Source organism: Platichthys flesus, chromosome 11, assembly GCF_949316205.1.
Source record: "Platichthys flesus chromosome 11, fPlaFle2.1, whole genome shotgun sequence".
NCBI lineage: Eukaryota > Metazoa > Chordata > Actinopteri > Pleuronectiformes > Pleuronectidae > Platichthys > Platichthys flesus.
In genome coordinates this window covers 26,417,414-26,438,234 of record NC_084955.1, presented here as the reverse complement: position 1 = coordinate 26,438,234, position 20,821 = coordinate 26,417,414, and the positions used below count along the sequence as shown (strand labels likewise).

Below are 20,821 nucleotides of genomic sequence, written 5' to 3'. Positions count from 1 at the left end.
CACACACACACACACACACACACACACACACACACACACACACACACACACACACACACACACACACACACACACACACACACACACACACACACACACACACACACACACACACACACACACACACACACACACACACACACACACACACACACAGAGAGAGAGAGAGAGTATATATGGGACTCAGGCGCTACGCTATGTTATATCCGATGGGGGGCGCTGTGGGGCTGCCGAGGTGCCGCTGAGCCAGCGGGGAGTCCTGAGGAGGAGGAGGAGGAGGAGGAGGAGTAACCGGACACCGACTCACAGAGCGGCCCCCGGCCGGTCAGAGAGCAGCGGTGTCCGGCGGCAGCAGCACGGAGCAGCGGGGCGACGAGCGGAGCCACACCGAGCACCGACAGCTGAGGAGCGGCCGCAGCTCCGGTTCTCTCCCCGGACTTCAGCAGCTGTTACCGGCCCTTCTCCGCCTCCTCTCGCTCAACTGCGGACGAATAACGGAGTTACCGAGAAGTGAAGTCCAGACACCGGGAGCATGAAGAAGAACTGCTCCGGGAAACGGGTGAGTGCCACCGGAACCGAAGGCAGCACCGACCGCGCGTGACGCTTCTTTTAATCACGTTTAACCGGAGCGCGAGGAACAAAAGGACTCTCCTTTGAGGCTTTTGTTTTGAAGGAAACTCTGAACGATACATCACTCCACTTCCGGTTATCACAATAAGAGCCTTACTGATGGTTGAAAGAGAAAAAGTGCGAAACGCAACAAACACACAATAAACTAACGATAAACAAACAGATAACCTATTTGATCATTTGTTTCTATTTATTTGTTGATATGGTTTTAATGCTTTTTTCAAAATTATGTAGTTTCTATTATTGTATTTTTATATTTATGTGTAATTTGTATGTATTGTTTATATTTATAAATTATTATAAATAATGATTGTGTTACTAATATTCAATCCATACGAGTTTAGTTGCTTTTTTGTAATTATTTATTTCAGATTTACAGCTTTCTATCATAGAAGAAAAGAAAAGTATGAAAATATAAAACATAGTAACTATAAGCTGAGATGTCTATTAAAGACTTCACTTCCTGTTTCCTGTGACAGGGTCCACAGGACTCTGCTTTGCAGAACCTTCAGCCCGATAAAGTGGGTTGGATCCGAAAGTTCTGCGGGAGAGGGATCTTCAGAGAGATCTGGAAGAACCGGTTCGTGGTTGTTCGAGGAGATCAGCTGTTCATCTGTGAGAAGGAGGTGAGTGGAGGGGGCGGGGCCTCACCGTTAGCTGACCTAAGGATTGGAGGGGATCAGTAGCTGGTGCCTCGTTAACAACTTTCATTATTGCCATGGTGATGAGGTGTCATGTGCGATGCTCCACATCCTGTGACAACTTTTAAATGGACTAAAAGAACGTCTGTAGGATCTAACAGAACTTATTCTGATGTTCTCCAAGTTTAAAGCATCACGTTAAACAAACAAGAGAGAGTTGGTGTCCAGGTGTGCAGTACTGTGCAGTAGTGTGTAGTAGTCTGTGATGCGTGGTTCCAGAAAGTTCCTCCTCCACTTTCTATGGTTGAAATTCTGCAGGAGTCAAGTTTCAGTCTGAGCTGCAGACACACAGAGCTCTCCGGTTTCACTGCTGTAACACAGGATGGAACGTCCTCATAGAACCGTTATCCCACACAGAATGTCCTGATAGAGCTTTATCACTCACAGAACATCTTCATGGAACTTTAACCACACACAGAATGTACTCGTAGAACCCTTAGCCAGAAGTCTATCTCAGAACATTTATCATTAATGCTTCAAAGATTTTTGCTAAACACGTCACTTTATTGCTGAAATTGAAAAAATATCTGAGAGAACTTCTAGAACAGGAGTTTCAGACAAGGTTCTGAATTCTGAGCTGAAATAGGCCAATAAGGTCTATAACCCAGGAAGCCGCTCACAGTGGTTCCATGTTCAGACCATTTTGGTTCATGTGAAACTTCTGCTTTCAGCAGCTCAACTTCCTGTTTGACCAGGAATAGAAACACTGTGTGACACCAGACCCACACACGCACACAGTTTATGACGCAACGCAGTGTTTCAACTTCTCTGTTGCAGAAGAAGCGACTTCCTGTTTCCTCAGGAACAGAAACATGAGTTCATTAGTTTTTATAAAGATCAGTTCTACGTGTGATGATAGAAAACCTCAGAGAGCAGAATCATGCTCCTCAGTGCAGTGGTGCTGCTAAGGGGGGCCACCTTGATATAATAAAGGAGCATAAAAATAAGAAAACTCATTATTGTATTTATTGATTCATGTTATGATGGGGAAAGAAATCCTCAAGTAAACACTGATGACGTTAGCATTGTAAATACACGTATAACGTTTCTAGTATATCCACTGTAGGCTCGGTGTGTGTGTGTCAGTACTGTGTGTGTGTGTGTGTCAGTACTGTATGTGTGTCAGTACTGTGTGTGTGTGTGTCAGTACTGAATGTGTGTTAGTACTGTGTTTGTGTGTGTCAGTACTGTATTCGTGCAGGCTCTGCTGTTTTCTTACAGACATTATACCTGATAACTGAAATCTCATAATTTTCCTTCATGCCAATGTTTTGCTTTATAATGTTAAAACTTTTTATTTTTATTTATACTTGAAGGCGACAGAGCCACTGTGGATTTTTGAATATTTATTTTCACCATGGTATCAAATTGGATATCTAGAGTCAGGGAAGTCATGGAATCGGGTGAAGGTGAATTGTTTGAGTCAACACAAAACACCGTGTTGCTCCGGCTGCACGTCAGCATCCCTGCTTCTGGCTAAAGACCGGCCTTCGGTAAATTAACTCGGTTCCAGTTGAATATGAATGTCAAGGCTTCCGTACACTTGGTGACATCACAGGAGCAGGTGTATTAAGTATGAAGTATGAAACCAGTTGATCAGCTGTATTGGATTCTGCTCTTACTCTGTTAACCCCCGAAACTCCAGAATTAAGGCAGCCCCCCCCCCCCCTCCATGGATAAAAAGGTCAGAGGTTAGACCCGTTATGTAAGGGGCTGAACTCTGATTATTGAACATTGATTGATTGAGGATACAGGCAGTGTGTGAGTAGTGGGTGTGGCCTCTCTCCCAGGAAGTCTCAGTTTAAAGCTGGTTAATAATTTATGTTGTTTCCATGACGATTAATGAGCTGCAGTTTAGCTTTTGGGGACAAATGAAAATGTGTGTGTGTGTGTGTGTGTGTGTGTGTGTGTGTGTGTGTGTGTGTGTGTGTGTGTGTGTGTGTGTGTGTGTGTGTGTGTGTGTGTGTGTGTGTGTGTGTGTGTGTGTGTGTGTGTGATTATGAAAATTACTTGTTTTTCTATTTAAATGGTGTCCGACTGTATTTGCATGTTGATGTTGGTCTGAACTGAAGTTGAGATGTGATGAAGTCACCTGAGAGGGGGCGGGACTTCATGGTCCTGTTCTATGAAGTTGGTTCAACAGATCCAGGATCTGTTTATCCAGCTGATCTTAACAATCAAGTTAGCTACCCAAGTTGTCACATGACTCTGGGTATCCACTCGTTAAGTTACCTCAGGTTTTCATACTGTACAGTGCACATAAAAGGGGCGGGGTTTCCTGCATATGACCAATCGAGAGCTGAGGATCAAACTGTTGAACAATAACAATCTGAGAAAACAAACATCCAGAATAAAAGAGACAGTTCCAGCTGCTGAATGCAGGAAGAACAGCTGGGGAAACATCTGGGATTGTTTCGATGGTCAAGCTGCTCATGAACCAGAGCAGATCTGAGTTTAATCTCATCTGTTTCCATCACATGTCATTTGTGTTGTCATTGTGTGTTCAACATGAGTTACCATGCTGATTTATCCCGATAGCAAGTGAACAGGCCTCTGGGAACAGAGGCTCCTCCCCCCCACTGTCACCTGACCTGTGACCTCTGACCCTTGGTGCAGGTGAAGGAGCCGGGTCGGGCTGACGAGCTGTTTGATCTTTCTGATTACGAACGCTGTGAAGAAATCCGCAAGAACAAGAGTCGCAGCAAAAAGAGTCACAGCAAGTTCCGACTGCAGCGCTGCAGCTCGCCAGGCAACACGGTGAGTCTGTCTGTAACTGTCTGTAACAGTCTGTCTGTCTGTAACTGTCTGTGTGTCTGTCTGTCTGTCTGTAACTGTCTGTAACAGTCTGTCTGTCTGTCTGTAACTGTCTGTAACTGTCTGTGTGTCTGTCTGTCTGTCTGTCTGTCTGTAACTGTCTGTAACAGTCTGTCTGTCTGTAACTGTCTGTGTGTCTGTCTGTCTGTCTGTATGTCTGTAACTGTCTGTAACAGTCTGTAACAGTCTGTCTGTCTGTAACTGTCTGTGTGTCTGTCTGTCTGTCTGTCTGTAACTGTCTGTCTGTCTGTAACTGTCTGTAACAGTCTGTCTGTCTGTCTGTAACTGTCTGTGTGTAACTGTCTGTGTGTCTGTCGCTCTGTAACTGTCTGTCTGTCTGTAACTGTCTGTCTGTCTGTCTGTAACTGTCTGTCTGTAACAGTCTGACTAACTGTCTGTCTGTAACTGTCTGTCTGTGTGTCTGTCTGTCTGACTTACTGTATGTCTGTCTGTCTGTAACTGTCTGTCTCTCTGTCTGTAACTGTCTGTCTGTCTGTGTGTGTGTCTGTCTGACTAACTGTCTGTCTGTAACTGTCTGTCTGTCTCTACAGACATGCTAACACAAGTTATCTAGAATAAATCCAATAAAACGTCCTAGCAGATACTAAGCTAACCATGCTACCAAGGAAGTAGCGATAACATGTTAGCATCAACAGACATTGAGAGTTAACAGTGGAAACGTAGCAACAAGCTAATGTTGATCTGCAGCTGGAAGCTCCCAGTGATGACGGTGACATAGAGGTCATGTTGGTTTGACTCATATCCATAAGGACCTGTTTGCCTTGCAGGCTCCGAACCTGATCTTCCTGGCCGTCAGTCCCGAGGAGAAGGAGTCCTGGATCAACGTCCTGAACATCTGCATCACCAGAGCAAAGAACCGGATCCTGGACGAGGTAACCACATCAGCCTCAGTCAGCCCCGCCCATACACGGTCTCGACCTATCCTGAGTCAGTCTCAGCTCTCAATCCCAACGTCTCAGCCCATCTTTGATTCTTTGATCGATGTCTCATCTGCTGACCTTTAGGAGGTTAATGAGCGATACTGCAGCCAGACACCAGGGGGCGCTCCAGACGCTTTGGCCTCAGTTTACGGAGCTGACATGTCGTCTTTATTGACAGTTTGTGTGTCTCCTGTGAAGCTGGAAGTCGTAAATCTTATTTTTTTTCAGAAGATTTAGTCGGATGTCACTCACGACTGATTTGACAAACTTCCTGTCACCGTGTTTATTTAGTTGCAGCAGCAGGAAGTGCGTCTGCTGACTCACAGGCAGGAAACCTTTGCCTGTTTCCACCAATCAATACTCGGATCAATACTCGGATCAATACTGGTTCTCTCAGCCGTCGTGTTCCAGACTGAAAGAAACGTTCATGTCATCGATGTTGTTTTTTCCATCCAAGTTCACATCAGTGTAAAACAACAAGAACAATCCTTATATAAATGATTATAACATGAGGCTCTTCTTGAAAACCCAGTAAACCTCATGTCTGATGACAGAAATGATATGATTAATATTATATAATTATATTATCATTCCTATTATTATCAAACTGACCTTGGATTTGAATAGTTTAAGGTCTTTTATTCACTTCGATACACGATGATCACAGCAGCGCCTGGTGGTAGTGAGAGGAACTGCAGCTGACGTGTTGTGTTTCAGGTCACCACCGACGATTCGCAGCTTTCTCATCTGACCCGGGATCGAGTGAAGATTCCTCACAACCGCCGGCTGCCGACCAGAGGCCACCTGCTGGCCGTGGTTAGTACCACAGCCTCAGCGTCAAATATTTGAAATATCTCTACACTCATTTCATCAAATCAGAATAATGAAATGTAAAATCCTGGATGTTTGAGACTGTGACCACCAAGGATATTTACAGCTGTCTTACAAACTGTCTCATCTGGACGGACGTAGTTTCATTTCACAATGATGTCAGAGGTCGTTCCTCTCATGTGTAACCAGGTGTTTCCAGATGTTGTATCACTGATCCTCCTCTTCCTCCTCCTCTTCCTCCTCTTCCTCCTCCTCCAGGCCTCCACCTCGTTGTCGGATGGGACTTTGACTCTGGACCTGATTCAGGAGGAACACGCTCCGTCAAAGGGAGCAGTCGTTTGCGATGCGCTCAGGGTCAACCTGGACACATGTCTCCTTACTTCAGACTGTCCCAGGTCCAAAACTGAGGGCACTCTTTCTACCAGGGCCGCTGAGGCTTCTGGGAAATCCCACAGCCTTCCACGTGAGGTGGCAGTGGTGTGGGAGCAAACCCCTCAGCCAGCAGCGCGTCGGAGGACGACGGGGAAGAGTCGCTGCGTCTCCATGGACGAGATTCTTTCACATTCAGAGACTGAAGGTTCAAACAAAGACACTGTGACCAGGTCAACATCCACCGTGACGCTGATCAACCAGCTGCAGGAGCTGATTGGCCAGAAGCTGCAGAGGACGGAGCAGCTGCTGACGGAAGTGCAGTGGGAGGTGAAGGGGGAGGAGCCGGCCGAAGCAGAGAAACTCCTGAAGGAGGCAGCGACAGCCTGGCGTCAGGCCCGCGAGGTTCTGGAGGAGGTCAAGGAGCTGAGGGCATTGTATCGAGAACTGGACTCGTCTTCCCCCGTCAGTAAGAAACCGAACCCAGACCTCAGAACCTGATGGGACTCAGTCTGGTTCAAAACCGGTTCAGTCTGGACCAGAGACATTCAGGGTCAGAAGGAGACGGTTCAGTGTCCAGTGATGTGAAACGTTCCCAGAAGACCAGGAGCAGAAATCCAGCTGAGGTCACGATTCCGTCCACTCACCTGACCTCCCTGATCGGACGGAAGGAAAATGTGCCAACACAATTTAGACCAAAAGAAGAACCTCAGATTCTAAGTCTCCTTCATTTCAGAAGATGATGAAGTTTTATGCAACTGGACACGAAACTGGAGAACAGGCGGTACGCAGAATTCCATTTCCTCAAAATGTGACGAAGTCTCCATCACACAGAGAAGGTTCTGACTTTTGAATGGACGACCGTAACATGAAGTTACAGGTTCAACATGAAGGAGTTAGTGACATTATATTTTAGACATCTAGTGGTGAAGTTGCATATTACAATCAACTTAACCCGGAGGAGACAAGAACTGGGAGGAGCAGCAGAACATGACGTGTAAACTCTGTTAGTTTCCACCTCGTAGTTTAGAGAGCGCACTAAGGAAACAAACTTACGTCCCAACAGCTCAGATTCACTTAGAGACTCAATGAGCTCTCACTTTAAGAACCAGGTTCTGTTGGTCCTGGTTGTTTCAGGTCTCAGTTAAAGATCAGATGAATGTCCTCAAATACAAAAACCTTATTTACAGACACTGACAAACAAACCACACCAGGTCAAGATGAATTAATTAATGTTCTGAGGCAAAGTCAGTAAAATCTCTTTAAGGGTAAGAACTTGCTGAGTCATCACTCATTTTATGTTTCTCACATCTGATCTGTTTTTTTCTGACATGATTTTGAAATGATGATCAGAGGCCCGATGGTGAAACCTAGATTTTATCAGAATAAAGTAAATTTGTAAGATGGAAACTTTGATTGAATAAAACGACAGTTTGATCCATAAACTTCTTCCCTGATTCTCATCAGTTATATCATCAGGCAGCTGATCTGAATCCATCCGGACATGATGACATCATAGCTTGATATGATGACGTCATCAAGCTCAGAACGAAATGTACAAGAACTGAGACGTTTCACTTCCTGTGTGTGAAACCCTGCTAATAGTTAAACAGCTATAGTTAAACCTAAACAACTGGACGCAAGAAGAAAAGGTTTGATTCTAACTCGATCAGTTTTAATTACATTAATTCACATTTTGTTACGGTTCTAGCCTGTTGATCAGCAAAACATATTGTCATTAATTCTTTCGTTTGTCTTCATCTCTTTTATCTGAATTAATTAATTTTATCTTCAAGAAAAACTCCTGAATCTTAGTTAATTGACAAACTTAAGAATCTGACAAATTATTATTGACTTATTGAAGTAGACGACTCGACGATATTTGACTGAAGAAATCAGTTTTAATGAAAAACATCTGGTTACATCAACGATCAGACGACAATAAAAAAATAAAATCCAAACCACAGAAAGCAACATGTACGACGTCACTTGTATTTACACGGGGCAACCGAGTGGCGCCGCCCAGCAGGGGGCGATGTTACAGTCCGAGGTCACAGCTGGACCTCTGCTTGAGAAAATCCAGAAAAGAAAAAGATGTTTTTTAACCTAAGGTTTCTTCCTGCATCAGGAAACAGAACCCGACACCAGAGTCTGTCCACGAGAATAAAAATAGTTTGTGTTGTTGCTCAATTTTCATCTGATGATCTGTGTTTTTTTTTACAGCATACAGTCTCTGCTGATAATATCAGCACTGACTACACTGTAAAAAGTTAAACATGTTAATGTTGAAGCCGATCTGTCACAGCTGTTTCCTCTCTGTCTGAGGCGACGCCTGGCGGGGGGGGGGGGGGGGGGGTTTATTCATCATCATCATCATCATCGTCGTCATCATTATCTTCATCCTCCACGTCCCTCTTCCTCTTCTCCCCCTGAAGACCAGCGACGTCACCATCTGACGAAAACAATATCATACAACTTATTTAAAATATACACACACAGCAGCTGCCTGTCATGTGTGTGTCTGTGTTCATTCACACGCGCAAACACCTCTTCCCTTTTCTGTGGTAATGTAGATTTAGGTCCAAAATGTTGTAATAAAACATAAACATGAATGAAACAATAACATTCAGTGAATCAACTTATTCTTCAAATAAATACAATATACAAAATAAACCAGGGAGGATGAACAGTATTCGAACTTCTCAGTTCTTCACACAACTATAAAAAGTGACAAGAATAAATACAAACCTCCGTCCTCTTCGTCCTCCTCTTCCTCCACATAGTCTCCATCATCTTCTTCATCCTGACAGAAAACACTTACAATGAACAACAGCACCTATTTGTGGTCACAGTGTGAAATCACAACCTGCTAATTCTGAATTAAAGTTATTCCCCAGCAGCCTGACGTGGTACGGTAAGCGTGTCTGATGGTCCCTGACTCCTCCTTTCACAGTAGAGCTTCATGTAACACTTGGAGTGTGTTGGTAGCGATGGAGGCGAGAGGCTCAGCGACTTAGAAGCCCGACTCCGCAGGTGAGGACCTATGTTAGCTGTAGTTAGCCGCCGCAGAGCTACCTAGCGTAGCCTCCGCTAGCATTCCCTGGACTTGTCCCGTGCTGCCGGGAGCCCAGGGCGGCTGGGTGACGGTCCGGAGGCGGCATGCTGCCCTCTTTAAAAAGCCCACGATGCGCCACCAGCTCAAGGTTCAAACAGATTCTCTCCACTCAATGAGAAGCAAACTGGTCATTGGAGACTCGGTCCTGGGAACGACACCAGCGACCTGTCAGCTGCCGGGCCACAGCCAGAGCATCGATCCAAACTGAAGCTGCTGGCTAAAGATACACGTAAATACAGGAAGAGCCGAATTCACGTCGACAGCAACGACTCCCGGCTTCGTAAGTCGTAAAGTTAATGTGGAGTCGGTGCTTTTGCAAAAACATCAGCCTTCTTCCACTTGCGTCATATCTCAACCATCCGCCATGTCCTTTCTCAAAAAGATGCAGAAGAACGAGACCAGGTCTTTGTTCCATCCAGACGTGATAATAGTAATTCCTTATTATCCGGCTCCAGCAGGAAGTCGTTAGAGACTCTGCAGTTTGTCCTCAATGCTGCAGGACGTGTCCTGAAGACAACCAGGGACAGTGACCACATGTCTCCTGTGTTGCATCACTACACTGACTTCCTGTTACATCTAGAATTAAATATCCTCCTCCTCACCTTCAAGGCCCTGAATAATATGGCACCATTATATCTTAAAGAGCTGTTAGTACCTTATCACCACTTGAGCCCTGAGCTCCCAGAATTCATGCTGTCGTCCCCAAAGTCTCTAAAGCAGAGGAGGAGGAGCTAGATCGTCATCTTTGTCGCGATACACGTTGATAATTTTTAAATCTCCTATAAATGACTGCATAAATGTTAAATTCATAAAAGTCCACACGAAGTGGCTAAGCTAGCGGATGTTACCATTTCCGATGGCCCCTGAATGCACCTCGTGGAAAGAGGTCAGTGGACATTTAGGGTTCAAACAAGATGTGAAGGAACTCGGTTTGAGTCGAGAACTTCATGCTGACGCTCAAAGCATTCACGTGGCAATTAATAGTTGATGGTCGAGATAGTGTATATTCCATAAATCGCCAACCACTACACCACACTTCAAATATTGATTGGCCACACACACCTGGATTCCCTCCTTCATCAGATAAGACAGTCCGACCTCGTCTCCGTCCGACTCCTCGTCATCCTCGTCCTCATCTCTGGTTGGTCCGGCTTCATCGTCCTCATCTGGAATCAAGTTGGAGCTCAACATCTGATCTGATGACCCACCTCACATCTGGTTCTATGGACTAACCGTATCCCGGTTAAAACAGCAGCGGTCTTTTGCTCTCACCGTTGTCGCCCTCAGAGTCCGGAGCCTCGTTGTCGTCCTGGTCGAAGCCGTCCAGGTAGGTGAGCTGAGGCAGCAGCTCGAACACGGCCTCCCTGTAGTCCTCCAGCGTGGTCACTTCACAGCTGTACAGGTCCAGACTCTTCAGGTTCTTCAGACTCTGCTGCAAAGACACAGAGACACACGATACTGGTATATTTATCTATGATAGTAATAAATAAAACATCTGTAAGGTTTCCTTTTTCACCAGCTTGTTCCTGCCCAGCTTTTTGAACACTGAACCAATGGCATTCGTATTAGTATTAGCCTACAGCAAGATATTAATGAAAACTACATGGTGACATCATAGCATTGATTGTACACAGCTATATTCCGTATCTGACTATACATGTGTGTGTCTCTCTGAGCGGGTGAGTGGGGGCGGGGCCCCGAGGGACCATACACAGTTAATAGAACTGTTAGAGCCTCAGTGTGTTACACTGACCCTTTAACGTGTGCGTTCGTGACCCCGAGGCAGCGCCAACATCTGAAGTAGCAGGAAACATGAACTGACTGTTCTTATTGATCGTACTTTGGATGAAAGCGTCAGCTAAACAATAAGTAATGTAAAGTTCGGTCTCTGCATTAAAGCAAACACTGGTAGCTCTGATGGACACGCCCCTTGTCTCAGGACCTGGTGTGATGGACAGGTGACAGTCAGACTCACCAGAGGCTCAACGCCGCTCAGCTCTTTGATCTTGTTTCCACTTAGGTTCAGGTACGTCAGATTAGGACACTTCTCCACCAACTTGTCCAAACCTCCGGAGATGGTGTTGTCGCTCACCTCAAGCTGAAACACACACAGACACAGTTAGAGGCCGTCAGCGACCTCACAACATGGCCGCCGCTGCACTGCATCCCTCACCTTGTGTAGTTTGGGGAGCGATGGCAGTTTGGAGAGCGAGGTGAGGCCGACGTTCACCATGCTGAGGATCTCCAGCTCCGTGTACTCCTCCGTCAGACCCTCCACCTCCCCGTCGCTGGAGCGGCAGTTGTCCAGCACCAGCTCTTCCACCTGAACCACACAACCAGTGACATCAGCAGAGTGACTGTTTACCAACTCGCTGAAATCCGACCCGTTTACATCAGTTTGTGTCAGAGTCGTTTACATCGAGGGCTGCAACGATTAATCCACTAATCGATGACAGGAACGTCACCGATGAATTTACTCGTGGATGATTCGTTGGTGACGTCACAGCGTGTGTTTCGTGCCGTGCAGCCAAAATAAACGTGGTTTTACCGGACGTGCTGATGGAAGTAGCTGAGGAGTGAGCCATCTCGCTTCCTTCCTATCTCTGAAAGTCACACATTTGCAAACATTGACAAAACATTGACCAATGGCGAGGTCCGTTCCATCGGTACCAGAAAGTCTTTTTGAGCTGTGGTCTTCAACTTTCGATCAGCTGATGAACAGCCTACCTCAGTTAAATTGTTGTTTTCAATAAATTACCTTCTCACAACTTATGGTTTCTTGTTCCCGTTTCTTCTTTTTGCATTTTGAAGCTCTACTTAGAACCTTCCTAAGATCCAACAGTGCAAAATGCAAATTCATGCAATTTTTCAACTGATCTTAAGATTTTGATCGGGAGTGTATGTGAGAACTTCTTTGTGAAACACTACCTGCAGTCTGCAGGTCGGACCGGCTCTCCATGGATCAGCTCCCGAGCACTAGAGGAGGTCTGACATCGTAACGTACACGATGCAGACTCGCCTCGGTGAGATAGCCTGTTAGCTAGCTTGCTAATACACGTATATACACCTGTGCACAGGATTCTGAAATCAATTTCAAAATATGGTTGAAACATTTTTTTAACGAGTTTACAAGTGTAATTTTATCGTATTGCCCGACTGACGTCTTTTTTTAAATCACAATTATTTTGTCAGAAGAAGACTGTAGTTATGTTTGTTGATGTTTACTTGATTCTTGATTTGTTTAAGTGTCAGCACTTGAATTTAAATAAAAAAATGTTTATAAGCACTTCGCCTGTCCTTGATTTGAAATATACACAAACTTGATTATTCTTGTTTTCGAACCAACAGTACCCTAATATGCAGCCAAGTTTATTAAAGTGTTTTCTTTATTTTCAGTAAAGAAAATAAACATGCCTCGAACAACTTCAGGCCAAATTTAAAAGCTGTCTAAATAAGAGCATTAGTCGATTAATGGTAATTCGTTATTCGATAATCAGAATAGTCGTTAGTTGCAGCCCTGAACGGAGAAACACGTAAACACATGACGTCACCGACAGCGGCTCATATAACCGGAGGGAACCGGACGCCCCCGGTACCGAGCTGAGTGACGCGGCCTCAGCTCGGTACCGGCTGGCGAGGACCGGGGTTCACCGGAGAAACCACGTGGTCTTAGTCTGAAACATGGAGGTTCCAGACTCTTGCTTCCAACGGCAGAAGATCAAAACGGGTCCGGAAACAAAGAGCCAGCAGCGGCGGAGTTCCCCCCGCTGCTCCGCCGCCTCGGCCCGGATCAGACCGGGACAGAGGAGCAGGCAGACCGCGGGAGTTTCGTCCATGTTGAAGAAGCCGTTTCTGGGTCAAAAGTCGGACTCGTCGCTGCTGTGTCCGGATGAAACACTCACCTCCGCCGGGCTCCGGCTCCTCAGCTCCACACTGACCCGCTTCTTCATGTCCATGCTGCGGTCCGACAGAACGCGTGAGGCCGCTGCAAAGATCTGAGGCTCCGGCGTCAGGCGGCAACTACGCCTCCATCTTCCACAGCAGGCCCCGCCCCTCACTCTGAGCTCCCATTGGGTGAAAGAGGAGTCACTCAGCAGACCACTCCCCCGGCTGCTGCTTATACAGATATCCTCTCTCTGATTGGCCGGAAGAGCAGCTGCTTTGACCAATCAAGAGACGAAGATGAAACGTTTAAACTTCACACACAACCACTCTTTGTCATTGTTGGCGCCATTTATGATGCATTCAGGTTCCCTCGACCCTTTCTAGACTGAAGATTATAAATGTATAAAGGTATGTTTGCTACCTTTATATATCTGAATAAAATGTTTTTATAATACAGTAATGATTAAACTATTTTTCTGTTGTCCTCTATTACTATATTACACAGGAAATTCAATTTTCAGATTCAAGTAAAAAGTCATTCATCATACAAAAAATAAAATCCTTGAATAAAGAAACTGATTTCTTTTTTAAAGCATTTATTTTGAAGAAACAGCAGATGTTGGGGAGTAATACACAGCCTTTACAAGACTCAAAGCGTAAACAGGATATGATGTCAAGAGGAGCAGGAAATCAATCTTTGGTAGATTATCAATAAAAGTTAACAAATAAAACCTTGTTATAGTTAAACTTTGACGTTCAATGATAGTTTGAATCTGAAACTTTCACTTATTTCATTACAAAAATTCTTCAGTTCATTAAATATACAAATATTTATTATTAAGTGACGTTCAATTGTTAAATAATTTCCAGAAATAAACATCCTGTTTCATTTTCACGTGAGCTTTTCTTATGCCGTGGAGTTTAACTTTGAAAATACCTGATGTATGAATCAGTGACCTCCTGAAACATCAGGAGACTGGACCCTGAACTACGAAGAAGGATTTGTGGTCATCAGGTAACATCAGGTTTAATTCTGAGTCTTCAGTCCTACGAAGCTCGTTCACTTGTTATCAGGGTAAATCACCATCTTAACTTGAGCTGAACAGCTGACCTGCTGCAGGTTAAGTTGGAGATAAGAGATAAAACACTATAAAAACTCTGCCAACTCACCAATGGGTCACTTAACATACTTTTTAAATATCACCAGGGGGCGCTGTAACTCACTCATTGACACAATCCCAGATGTTTTACCAGCTTTAATGAGGAGCTGTTTGGTCTCCTCTGATTTTGATTAACCAACAGCTTGATCCTCAGCTCTGCAGTCAGTCAAACTGTCCATGTTTCTGATTGGTCATACACAGTACACCCCGCCCCTTTATGTGCACTCTACAGTAGGAAAACCTAAGTAAACGAGTGGATAACCAGAGTCATGTGACCACTTAGCCTGATTGTGATTGTTAGGTTAAGCTCAGCTGGAGAACTTGAAGAGATCCTGGGTTTGTAGAGCTCCCTGTGGTACAGGCTCCAGTTCTTGCTCTGGTTCTACAACAGGAGGTTTTATGATCTGTTTTTCTGCGACCTGAGCTTTTAACATGTGAGTGGTATCCATGGAGACTTATTTGATTGACAGGAGGAATGAGACGCTGCTGTTGGTTGATTGTCTGCAGCATGGAGTTATGTACCTGAACCAACAAATGAGTAACGAAGTGTTTGTTTACACCTGTGCAGGGCCGGAAGCACATTTATCTGCACTGGTTCAGGGATAAATGATGCTGGTCTTCACAGGGGACTGACCTACGCAAGCATATAGCCGCCCCCCCCCCCCCCCCTTCAAGAGATTGTGTACCAGTGTGTGGTTGTTTGTCTAAACACCACTGACAAATGTGGAATAAGTACATAATTAAAGATGGGGAAACTTAATCGTGTTGGCGAAAATCTGGGAAATTGAAAACAGCAGGGAAATCTAAAGTATGGAATGCATATTAAATCAGACAATCACTTATCGCCTGATATCGTTTAATTATAGATTTTTATTTTGCTTACTGGCCCGATACGACCGCGGCTAGCAGAAAAAAATAGAACGGACCCCGACACCATCGCTGCAGGTCACGAGGCGGCGCTTCACTGCCAGTGTGAAACGCCTAATTGATTAACATGGGCGCAGAAAGGAGGCGCTTCTGCCTCTGGTGTGTCCCCGGGGTGAGAGGACGATGGTGTGACGGTACTGCATTGGTTCACATATATCACGTCATGATCAATCAGCCTCTTGGGCCATCCTCTTGGCATTTTGCCCCCAAGGCAACCGTCCATGTCGCCTGGACCAGGAGCCGCCCCTGCACCAGTGTGTAGGATTATGAGGTGGGCAGGGCTCATAGAAACATCACACAAACACCCACACTCTCAGACACACACACACCTGTTGCGGTGTGTCAGAGTGAATGCTCTTGAGGCGGCAACATATGCAGCACCTGGTCGAGAAGCTGCAGCGCCCGGTGCAGGTGAACCTCCAGCCAGCAGGGGGTGTCTTTGATGCTCTGTCGCGGGTAGTCACAGCCCCAACCCTTAACGAAGCTCAGACGGACGATACACAACCTACGCAGGTCGTCCACACCCAGACCTGCCAGTGAGCACACACCTGGAGGAGGACAGGAGGTTCACAGACACACAGTCACCACACACAACCCCTGTATAAAACAGCTTTTTTTTTTAAATGTTTAGCATAACATTAGATCCCTGGTACCTGAACTACGTAGGATTTGCTCTTATCAGGTTAACCTGCCCCCCCCTCTGTCTGGGACTTGAACACTCACCAAAGCGACTCTTCACTGTTGTGTGGTGCACACTCTCCTTAGAGGGAAGTTCAAATCTACGTCTGGTTGGTGAAGTGGATCTCAGCCTCTAACTCACCCAGAACATCTCCATCTGTCAAAACTGGTTCTGTCACCAAAACACCTAGTGCTCTGAGTCAGTGTGTTTCCCCAGAGACAGTGAGTGTCCTCTGAGCCAGTGTGTGTCCTCAGAGTCAGTGTGTAAAAGATATCCTGAATATCTTCCAGGATGTCAAGTGTAAACATGCAATAGATGTTATCACTTGACATCTGTTGCACTTTTGTCCGTCCTGGGAGACAGATCCTCACATGTGTCTCTCTGAGGTTTCTACGTTTTTTTTTAGTAGTTTGTCCTGACTCTTGTTGAGGGTGAAGGACAGAGGATGTCTCACCTTTGAGACAAATTGTGATTTGTGAATATGGGCTTTACAAACTTTCTTTCGTAGTTCAGGCCTGAGTTCTCCCTGTGTGGACATCAGGCACATCCCATAAGCACCAGAGAGAGAGAGAGACAGCTGATACTCACCTGTAGCAGGGGCAACTCCTCCTACACTGATCGGGCCAGGAATCGAACCAACAACCATATTGGCCTGAGCTGCTGCTGCCTGCCGCTGCATCTGTCTGTGGCACTGCCGCAAGTCGAACACCTGTACAGATGGACATACGGGTGAGAGACAGACAGGTGAGGGACAGACAGGTACACCAGAGTGTCATCTGCATATGGACACATCCACCTTAATACAAGCTCCCGGGCAGATCTTACGAACTCCATCTCCTGGTGCTCGGCCGGCCTCGAGGTCCAGGTAGTAGCTCTGAATGAACACAGAGTGGTCGCTAAGGCAATGCATCCAGACGTCTCCCTCCCCCCGACACTCCAGCTGAACTCCTCGACCGATGTGAAGCCTGTGAGAAGAAGACGCAGAGTGAGCATGAGGCAGAGCGACGGCTGTGGAGGACCACGCCTCACAGGCAGGCTGAGCTCACCTAGCACGGTGGCTGGTGGCAGTGCGATGGACGTTGCTCAGCTGTCCCAGACAGAAACGATCTCCTCCTGAAGGATCCACGTATCCGTCCACGGTCACCAGGGGACAGCTGGACTGGACCTTAAACATCTCCCCAACCTGGATGTCCAACTCAAAGTAGGAGATTGAACACCAGAACTCTGGACCTGAGTTACGGCAGCAGCAGAGATGGTTGTCAGAAGAGAGGACGTTTTAAAGGTGAGGACACTGTGGGGGGGATTTCTACCTGGGTGGTTGGACACAGGTTGTGGATACGGAGTGGTGCTGTGATGCTGAGACCCTGAGGAACACACATTCACACTCAGCACGAAGTTCCACAGAACCACACTAACATTTCACATGGTCACATGATCTCGTACAGAAGTGAGTATTGGGGGGGTTGTGAGGATGATGTAATCGAGGCTGCTGGTGGCTCCGCCCTCTCTGTAGAGGTCCTACATCCCTGTAGCGGGCGAGGTCATTCCCTGTCCAGGTGGCTGCAGAGACAAAAGACAAACAACATCATTTCTGCTACGAATCATCTAACCCCCCCCCCCCCCCCCCCCCCCCCCCCACCACAGTACCAGTTTGGGAGGGGTTGCTGTACTCTGGGCTCTGCTGGTGTAGTGTGGTTGGGGTGGACAGGTGAGGAGGCTGTGGGGTGACGGGAAGATTCCATTTTGGTGGCGAGGCCTGCCCCCCCTGGCTCTGAGGCAGGGCGGTCTGTAGGCCACCTGGGCCCTCACCACCCACATCCACATCCCCACCCCCCCCACACAAGCCTCTTCTACCACACAGGGGGCTGCGGCCTGCAGGAGAAACCACAGAGTCAGAACCAGCCCTCCAGAACCACTGAGGCGGTCAGAGCATTGCATCGTTTACAGTTACAAACTGGTTCTTTTCATGTAGTGAATCCTGTTGTGTGTTGTTGTGTTGTTGTGTTGTTATGTTGATGTGTTCAGTTCCATCAGCATGTGTGTGTCCTGGGAGATCACAATACTGATCACTAAGTTTCTGTTTGACTCGTGTTGAGTTAAGAACAGGAAGTTGATCCTTTTAACATCTGTGAGACAAACTGGGAATACAAGACAAACTGGGAATAAGAGTCAGATAACATGTGATTGATTTGATTGATTGATTGAGAACCATTCCATTAGTTCCAGAACCACTCAGATGATTTAAACGGTAACTTTGAGATAGATCTGAAAAGTGTGTTGACAGTGACCTGGAGGAGACAGAGGCATGCTGGGATACACGTTGACAGGGCGGGGCTGGTTGTAGGGGTCAGGGTGGGGGGGCAGGTCGATCTTTAGACAGTCCTGAATGAACTCCTCCTTTATCAGAGTCTGAGGACCTGAAGGAAGACAGCATGTGATGTTAGTGATGTGTTACATGAAGCTTTAACATTATTTTACATGAAGTGATGCTAAGCTACATGACACTAAATTACATGCAGCTCAGCAGCATATAGGTCAGTGAAGCTAAGCTACGGTACATGAAGCTACGTGAGCTGTCTTAGCAAAGTTTAAAAAATAAAAATAAAAATGACAAAATAGATACAAATAATGAAACGTATATATATATATATATATATATAAATTAATGAAACAAAATGGAACATGGCCACCATCTGCCGCCAAGTGGAAAAACAGCATTCAGTATAAATACCATGTGATTGACGTGAGACAGGTGAGTGTCCACCTGCACTGGCGGGGGGGGGCACCCTCTCGTAGTGATACGGGTTCACACACACGCTGTCGCACTTCAGGTCGAACGCAAACTGACACAACTGCACGTGTCTCAGTTCGTTCTTATGGAGGTCAGGCCAACGCCACAGACGAGTGTAGATCACATGAGGGAAACCCTTTCTACCTGCTACCTGTGAGAGACAGACAGGAGAGAGACAGACAGGAGAGAGACAGACAGGAGAGAGAGACAGACAGGAGAGAGACAGAGAGATGAGAGAGACAGACAGGAGAGAGACAGACAGGAGAGAGACAGACAGGAGAGAGGAGAGAGACAGAGAGGAGAGAGACAGACAGGAGAGAGACAGAGAGGAGAGAGACAGAGAGAGGAGAGAGACAGACAGGAGAGAGACAGACAGGAGAGAGACAGACAGGAGAGAGACAGAGAGGAGAGAGACAGACAGGAGAGAGAGACAGACAGGAGAGAGACAGACAGGAGAGAGACAGACAGGTGAGAGACAGACAGGTGAGAGACAGAGAGAGGAGAGAGACACAGACAGGAGAGAGACAGACAGGTGAGAGACAGACAGGTGAGAGACAGAGAGAGGAGAGAGACACAGACAGGAGAGAGACAGACAGGTGAGAGACAGAGAGGAGAGAGACAGAGAGAGGAGAGAGACAGACAGGAGAGAGACAGAGAGGAGAGAGACAGACAGGAGAGAGAGACAGAGAGGAGAGAGACAGAGAGGAGAGAGACAGACAGGAGAGAGACAGACAGGAGAGAGACACAGAGAGGAGAGAGACAGAGAGGAGAGAGACAGACAGGAGAGAGACAGACAGGAGAGAGACAGACAGGAGAGAGACAGAGAGGAGAGAGACAGAGAGGAGAGAGACAGACAGGAGAGAGACAGAGAGAGGAGAGAGACAGAGAGGAGAGAGACAGACAGGAGAGAGACACAGAGAGGAGAGAGACAGACAGGAGAGAGACAGAGAGGAGAGAGACAGACAGGAGAGAGACACAGAGAGGAGAGAGACAGAGAGAGGAGAGAGACAGAGAGGAGAGAGACAGACAGGAGAGAGACAGAGAGAGGAGAGAGACAGAGAGGAGAGAGACAGACAGGAGAGAGACAGACAGGAGAGAGACACAGAGAGGAGAGAGACAGACAGGAGAGAGACAGAGAGAGGAGAGAGACAGAGAGGAGAGAGACAGACAGGAGAGAGACAGACAGAAGAGAGACACAGAGAGGAGAGAGACAGACAGGAGAGAGACAGAGAGGAGAGAGACAGAGAGGAGAGAGACAGAGAGAGGAGAGAGACAGACAGGAGAGAGACAGACAGGAGAGAGACACAGAGAGGAGAGAGACAGACAGGAGAGAGACAGACAGGAGAGAGACAGACAGGTGAGAGACAGAGAGGAGAGAGACAGACAGGAGAGAGACAGACAGGAGAGAGACAGACAGGAGAGACACAGAGAGGAGAGAGACAGACAGGAGAGAGACAGACAGGAGAGAGACACAGAGAGGAGAGAGACAGACAGGAGAGAGACAGAGAGGAGAGAGACAGACAGGTGAGAGACAGACAGTTGAGAGACAGACAGGAGAGAGACAGACAGGAGAGAGACAGAGAGGAGAGAGACAGACAGGTGAGAGACAGACAGGAGAGAGACAGACAGGAGAGAGACAGAGAGGAGAGAGACAGACAGGTGAGAGACAGACAGGAGAGAGACAGAGAGGAGAGAGACAGAGAGGAGAGAGACAGAGAGGAGAGAGACAGACAGGTGAGAGACAGACAGGTGAGAGACAGACAGGAGAGAGACAGAGAGGAGAGAGACAGACAGGTGAGAGACAGACAGGAGAGAGACAGAGAGGAGAGAGACAGAGAGGAGAGAGACAGAGAGGAGAGAGACAGACAGGTGAGAGACAGACAGTTGAGAGACAGACAGGAGAGAGACAGACAGGAGAGAGACAGAGAGGAGAGAGACAGAGAGGAGAGAGACAGACAGGTGAGAGACAGACAGGAGA

The 20,821-nt window shown here is 46.7% G+C and overlaps 3 protein-coding genes across 3 annotated transcripts in view; 1 reads left to right on the top strand and 2 right to left on the bottom strand.

The window, feature by feature from the left end:
* Nucleotides 1-31: 31 nt before the first annotated feature.
* On the top strand, nt 32-8,645 carry plekho1b (pleckstrin homology domain containing, family O member 1b). The gene is made up of 6 exons (XM_062398372.1): nt 32-559; nt 1,110-1,256; nt 3,948-4,088; nt 4,934-5,038; nt 5,804-5,902; nt 6,176-8,645. The coding sequence occupies exons 1-6, from the start codon at nt 533-535 to the stop codon at nt 6,785-6,787; spliced, it is 1,131 nt and encodes a 376-aa protein (XP_062254356.1). The 5' UTR covers nt 32-532; the 3' UTR covers nt 6,788-8,645.
* LOC133964351 (acidic leucine-rich nuclear phosphoprotein 32 family member E-like) lies at nt 8,168-13,449 on the bottom strand. The gene is made up of 7 exons (XM_062398374.1): nt 13,304-13,449; nt 11,575-11,724; nt 11,377-11,499; nt 10,674-10,833; nt 10,464-10,567; nt 9,035-9,089; nt 8,168-8,738 (listed from the first exon to the last, which is right to left on the bottom strand). The coding sequence occupies exons 1-7, from the start codon at nt 13,355-13,357 to the stop codon at nt 8,644-8,646; spliced, it is 741 nt and encodes a 246-aa protein (XP_062254358.1). The 5' UTR covers nt 13,358-13,449; the 3' UTR covers nt 8,168-8,643.
* A 1,849-nt stretch (nt 13,450-15,298) lies between these two features.
* LOC133964349 (mothers against decapentaplegic homolog 4-like) overlaps nt 15,299-20,821 on the bottom strand; it is a 10,209-nt gene continuing 4,686 nt past the window's right edge. Inside the window, exons 3-11 of the mRNA XM_062398371.1 lie at nt 18,784-18,994; nt 18,341-18,469; nt 17,700-17,924; nt 17,496-17,612; nt 17,363-17,416; nt 17,099-17,282; nt 16,849-17,017; nt 16,641-16,761; nt 15,299-15,921 (exon numbers count right to left, since the gene is read on the bottom strand). Of these exons, the coding sequence (XP_062254355.1) occupies nt 15,716-15,921; nt 16,641-16,761; nt 16,849-17,017; nt 17,099-17,282; nt 17,363-17,416; nt 17,496-17,612; nt 17,700-17,924; nt 18,341-18,469; nt 18,784-18,994 (1,416 nt within the window). The 3' untranslated portion in view covers nt 15,299-15,715. The remainder of the gene's footprint in view (nt 15,922-16,640; nt 16,762-16,848; nt 17,018-17,098; nt 17,283-17,362; nt 17,417-17,495; nt 17,613-17,699; nt 17,925-18,340; nt 18,470-18,783; nt 18,995-20,821) is intronic.

Coding starts and splice junctions, on each gene's coding strand:
- plekho1b (XM_062398372.1), top strand. CDS start 533: ATGAAGAAGAACTGCTCCGGGAAACGG. Junction 1,257..3,947: donor TGTTCATCTGTGAGAAGGAG/GTGAGTGGAGGG, acceptor CCCTTGGTGCAG/GTGAAGGAGCCGGGTCGGGC. Junction 4,089..4,933: donor GCAGCTCGCCAGGCAACACG/GTGAGTCTGTCT, acceptor TTTGCCTTGCAG/GCTCCGAACCTGATCTTCCT.
- LOC133964351 (XM_062398374.1), bottom strand. CDS start 13,357: ATGGACATGAAGAAGCGGGTCAGTGTGGAGCTGAGGAGCCGGAGCCCG. Junction 10,834..11,376: donor TGAGCGGCGTTGAGCCTCTG/GTGAGTCTGACT, acceptor GTGTCTTTGCAG/CAGAGTCTGAAGAACCTGAA. Junction 8,739..9,034: donor GGAGGACGAAGAGGACGGAG/GTTTGTATTTAT, acceptor TGTTTTCGTCAG/ATGGTGACGTCGCTGGTCTT.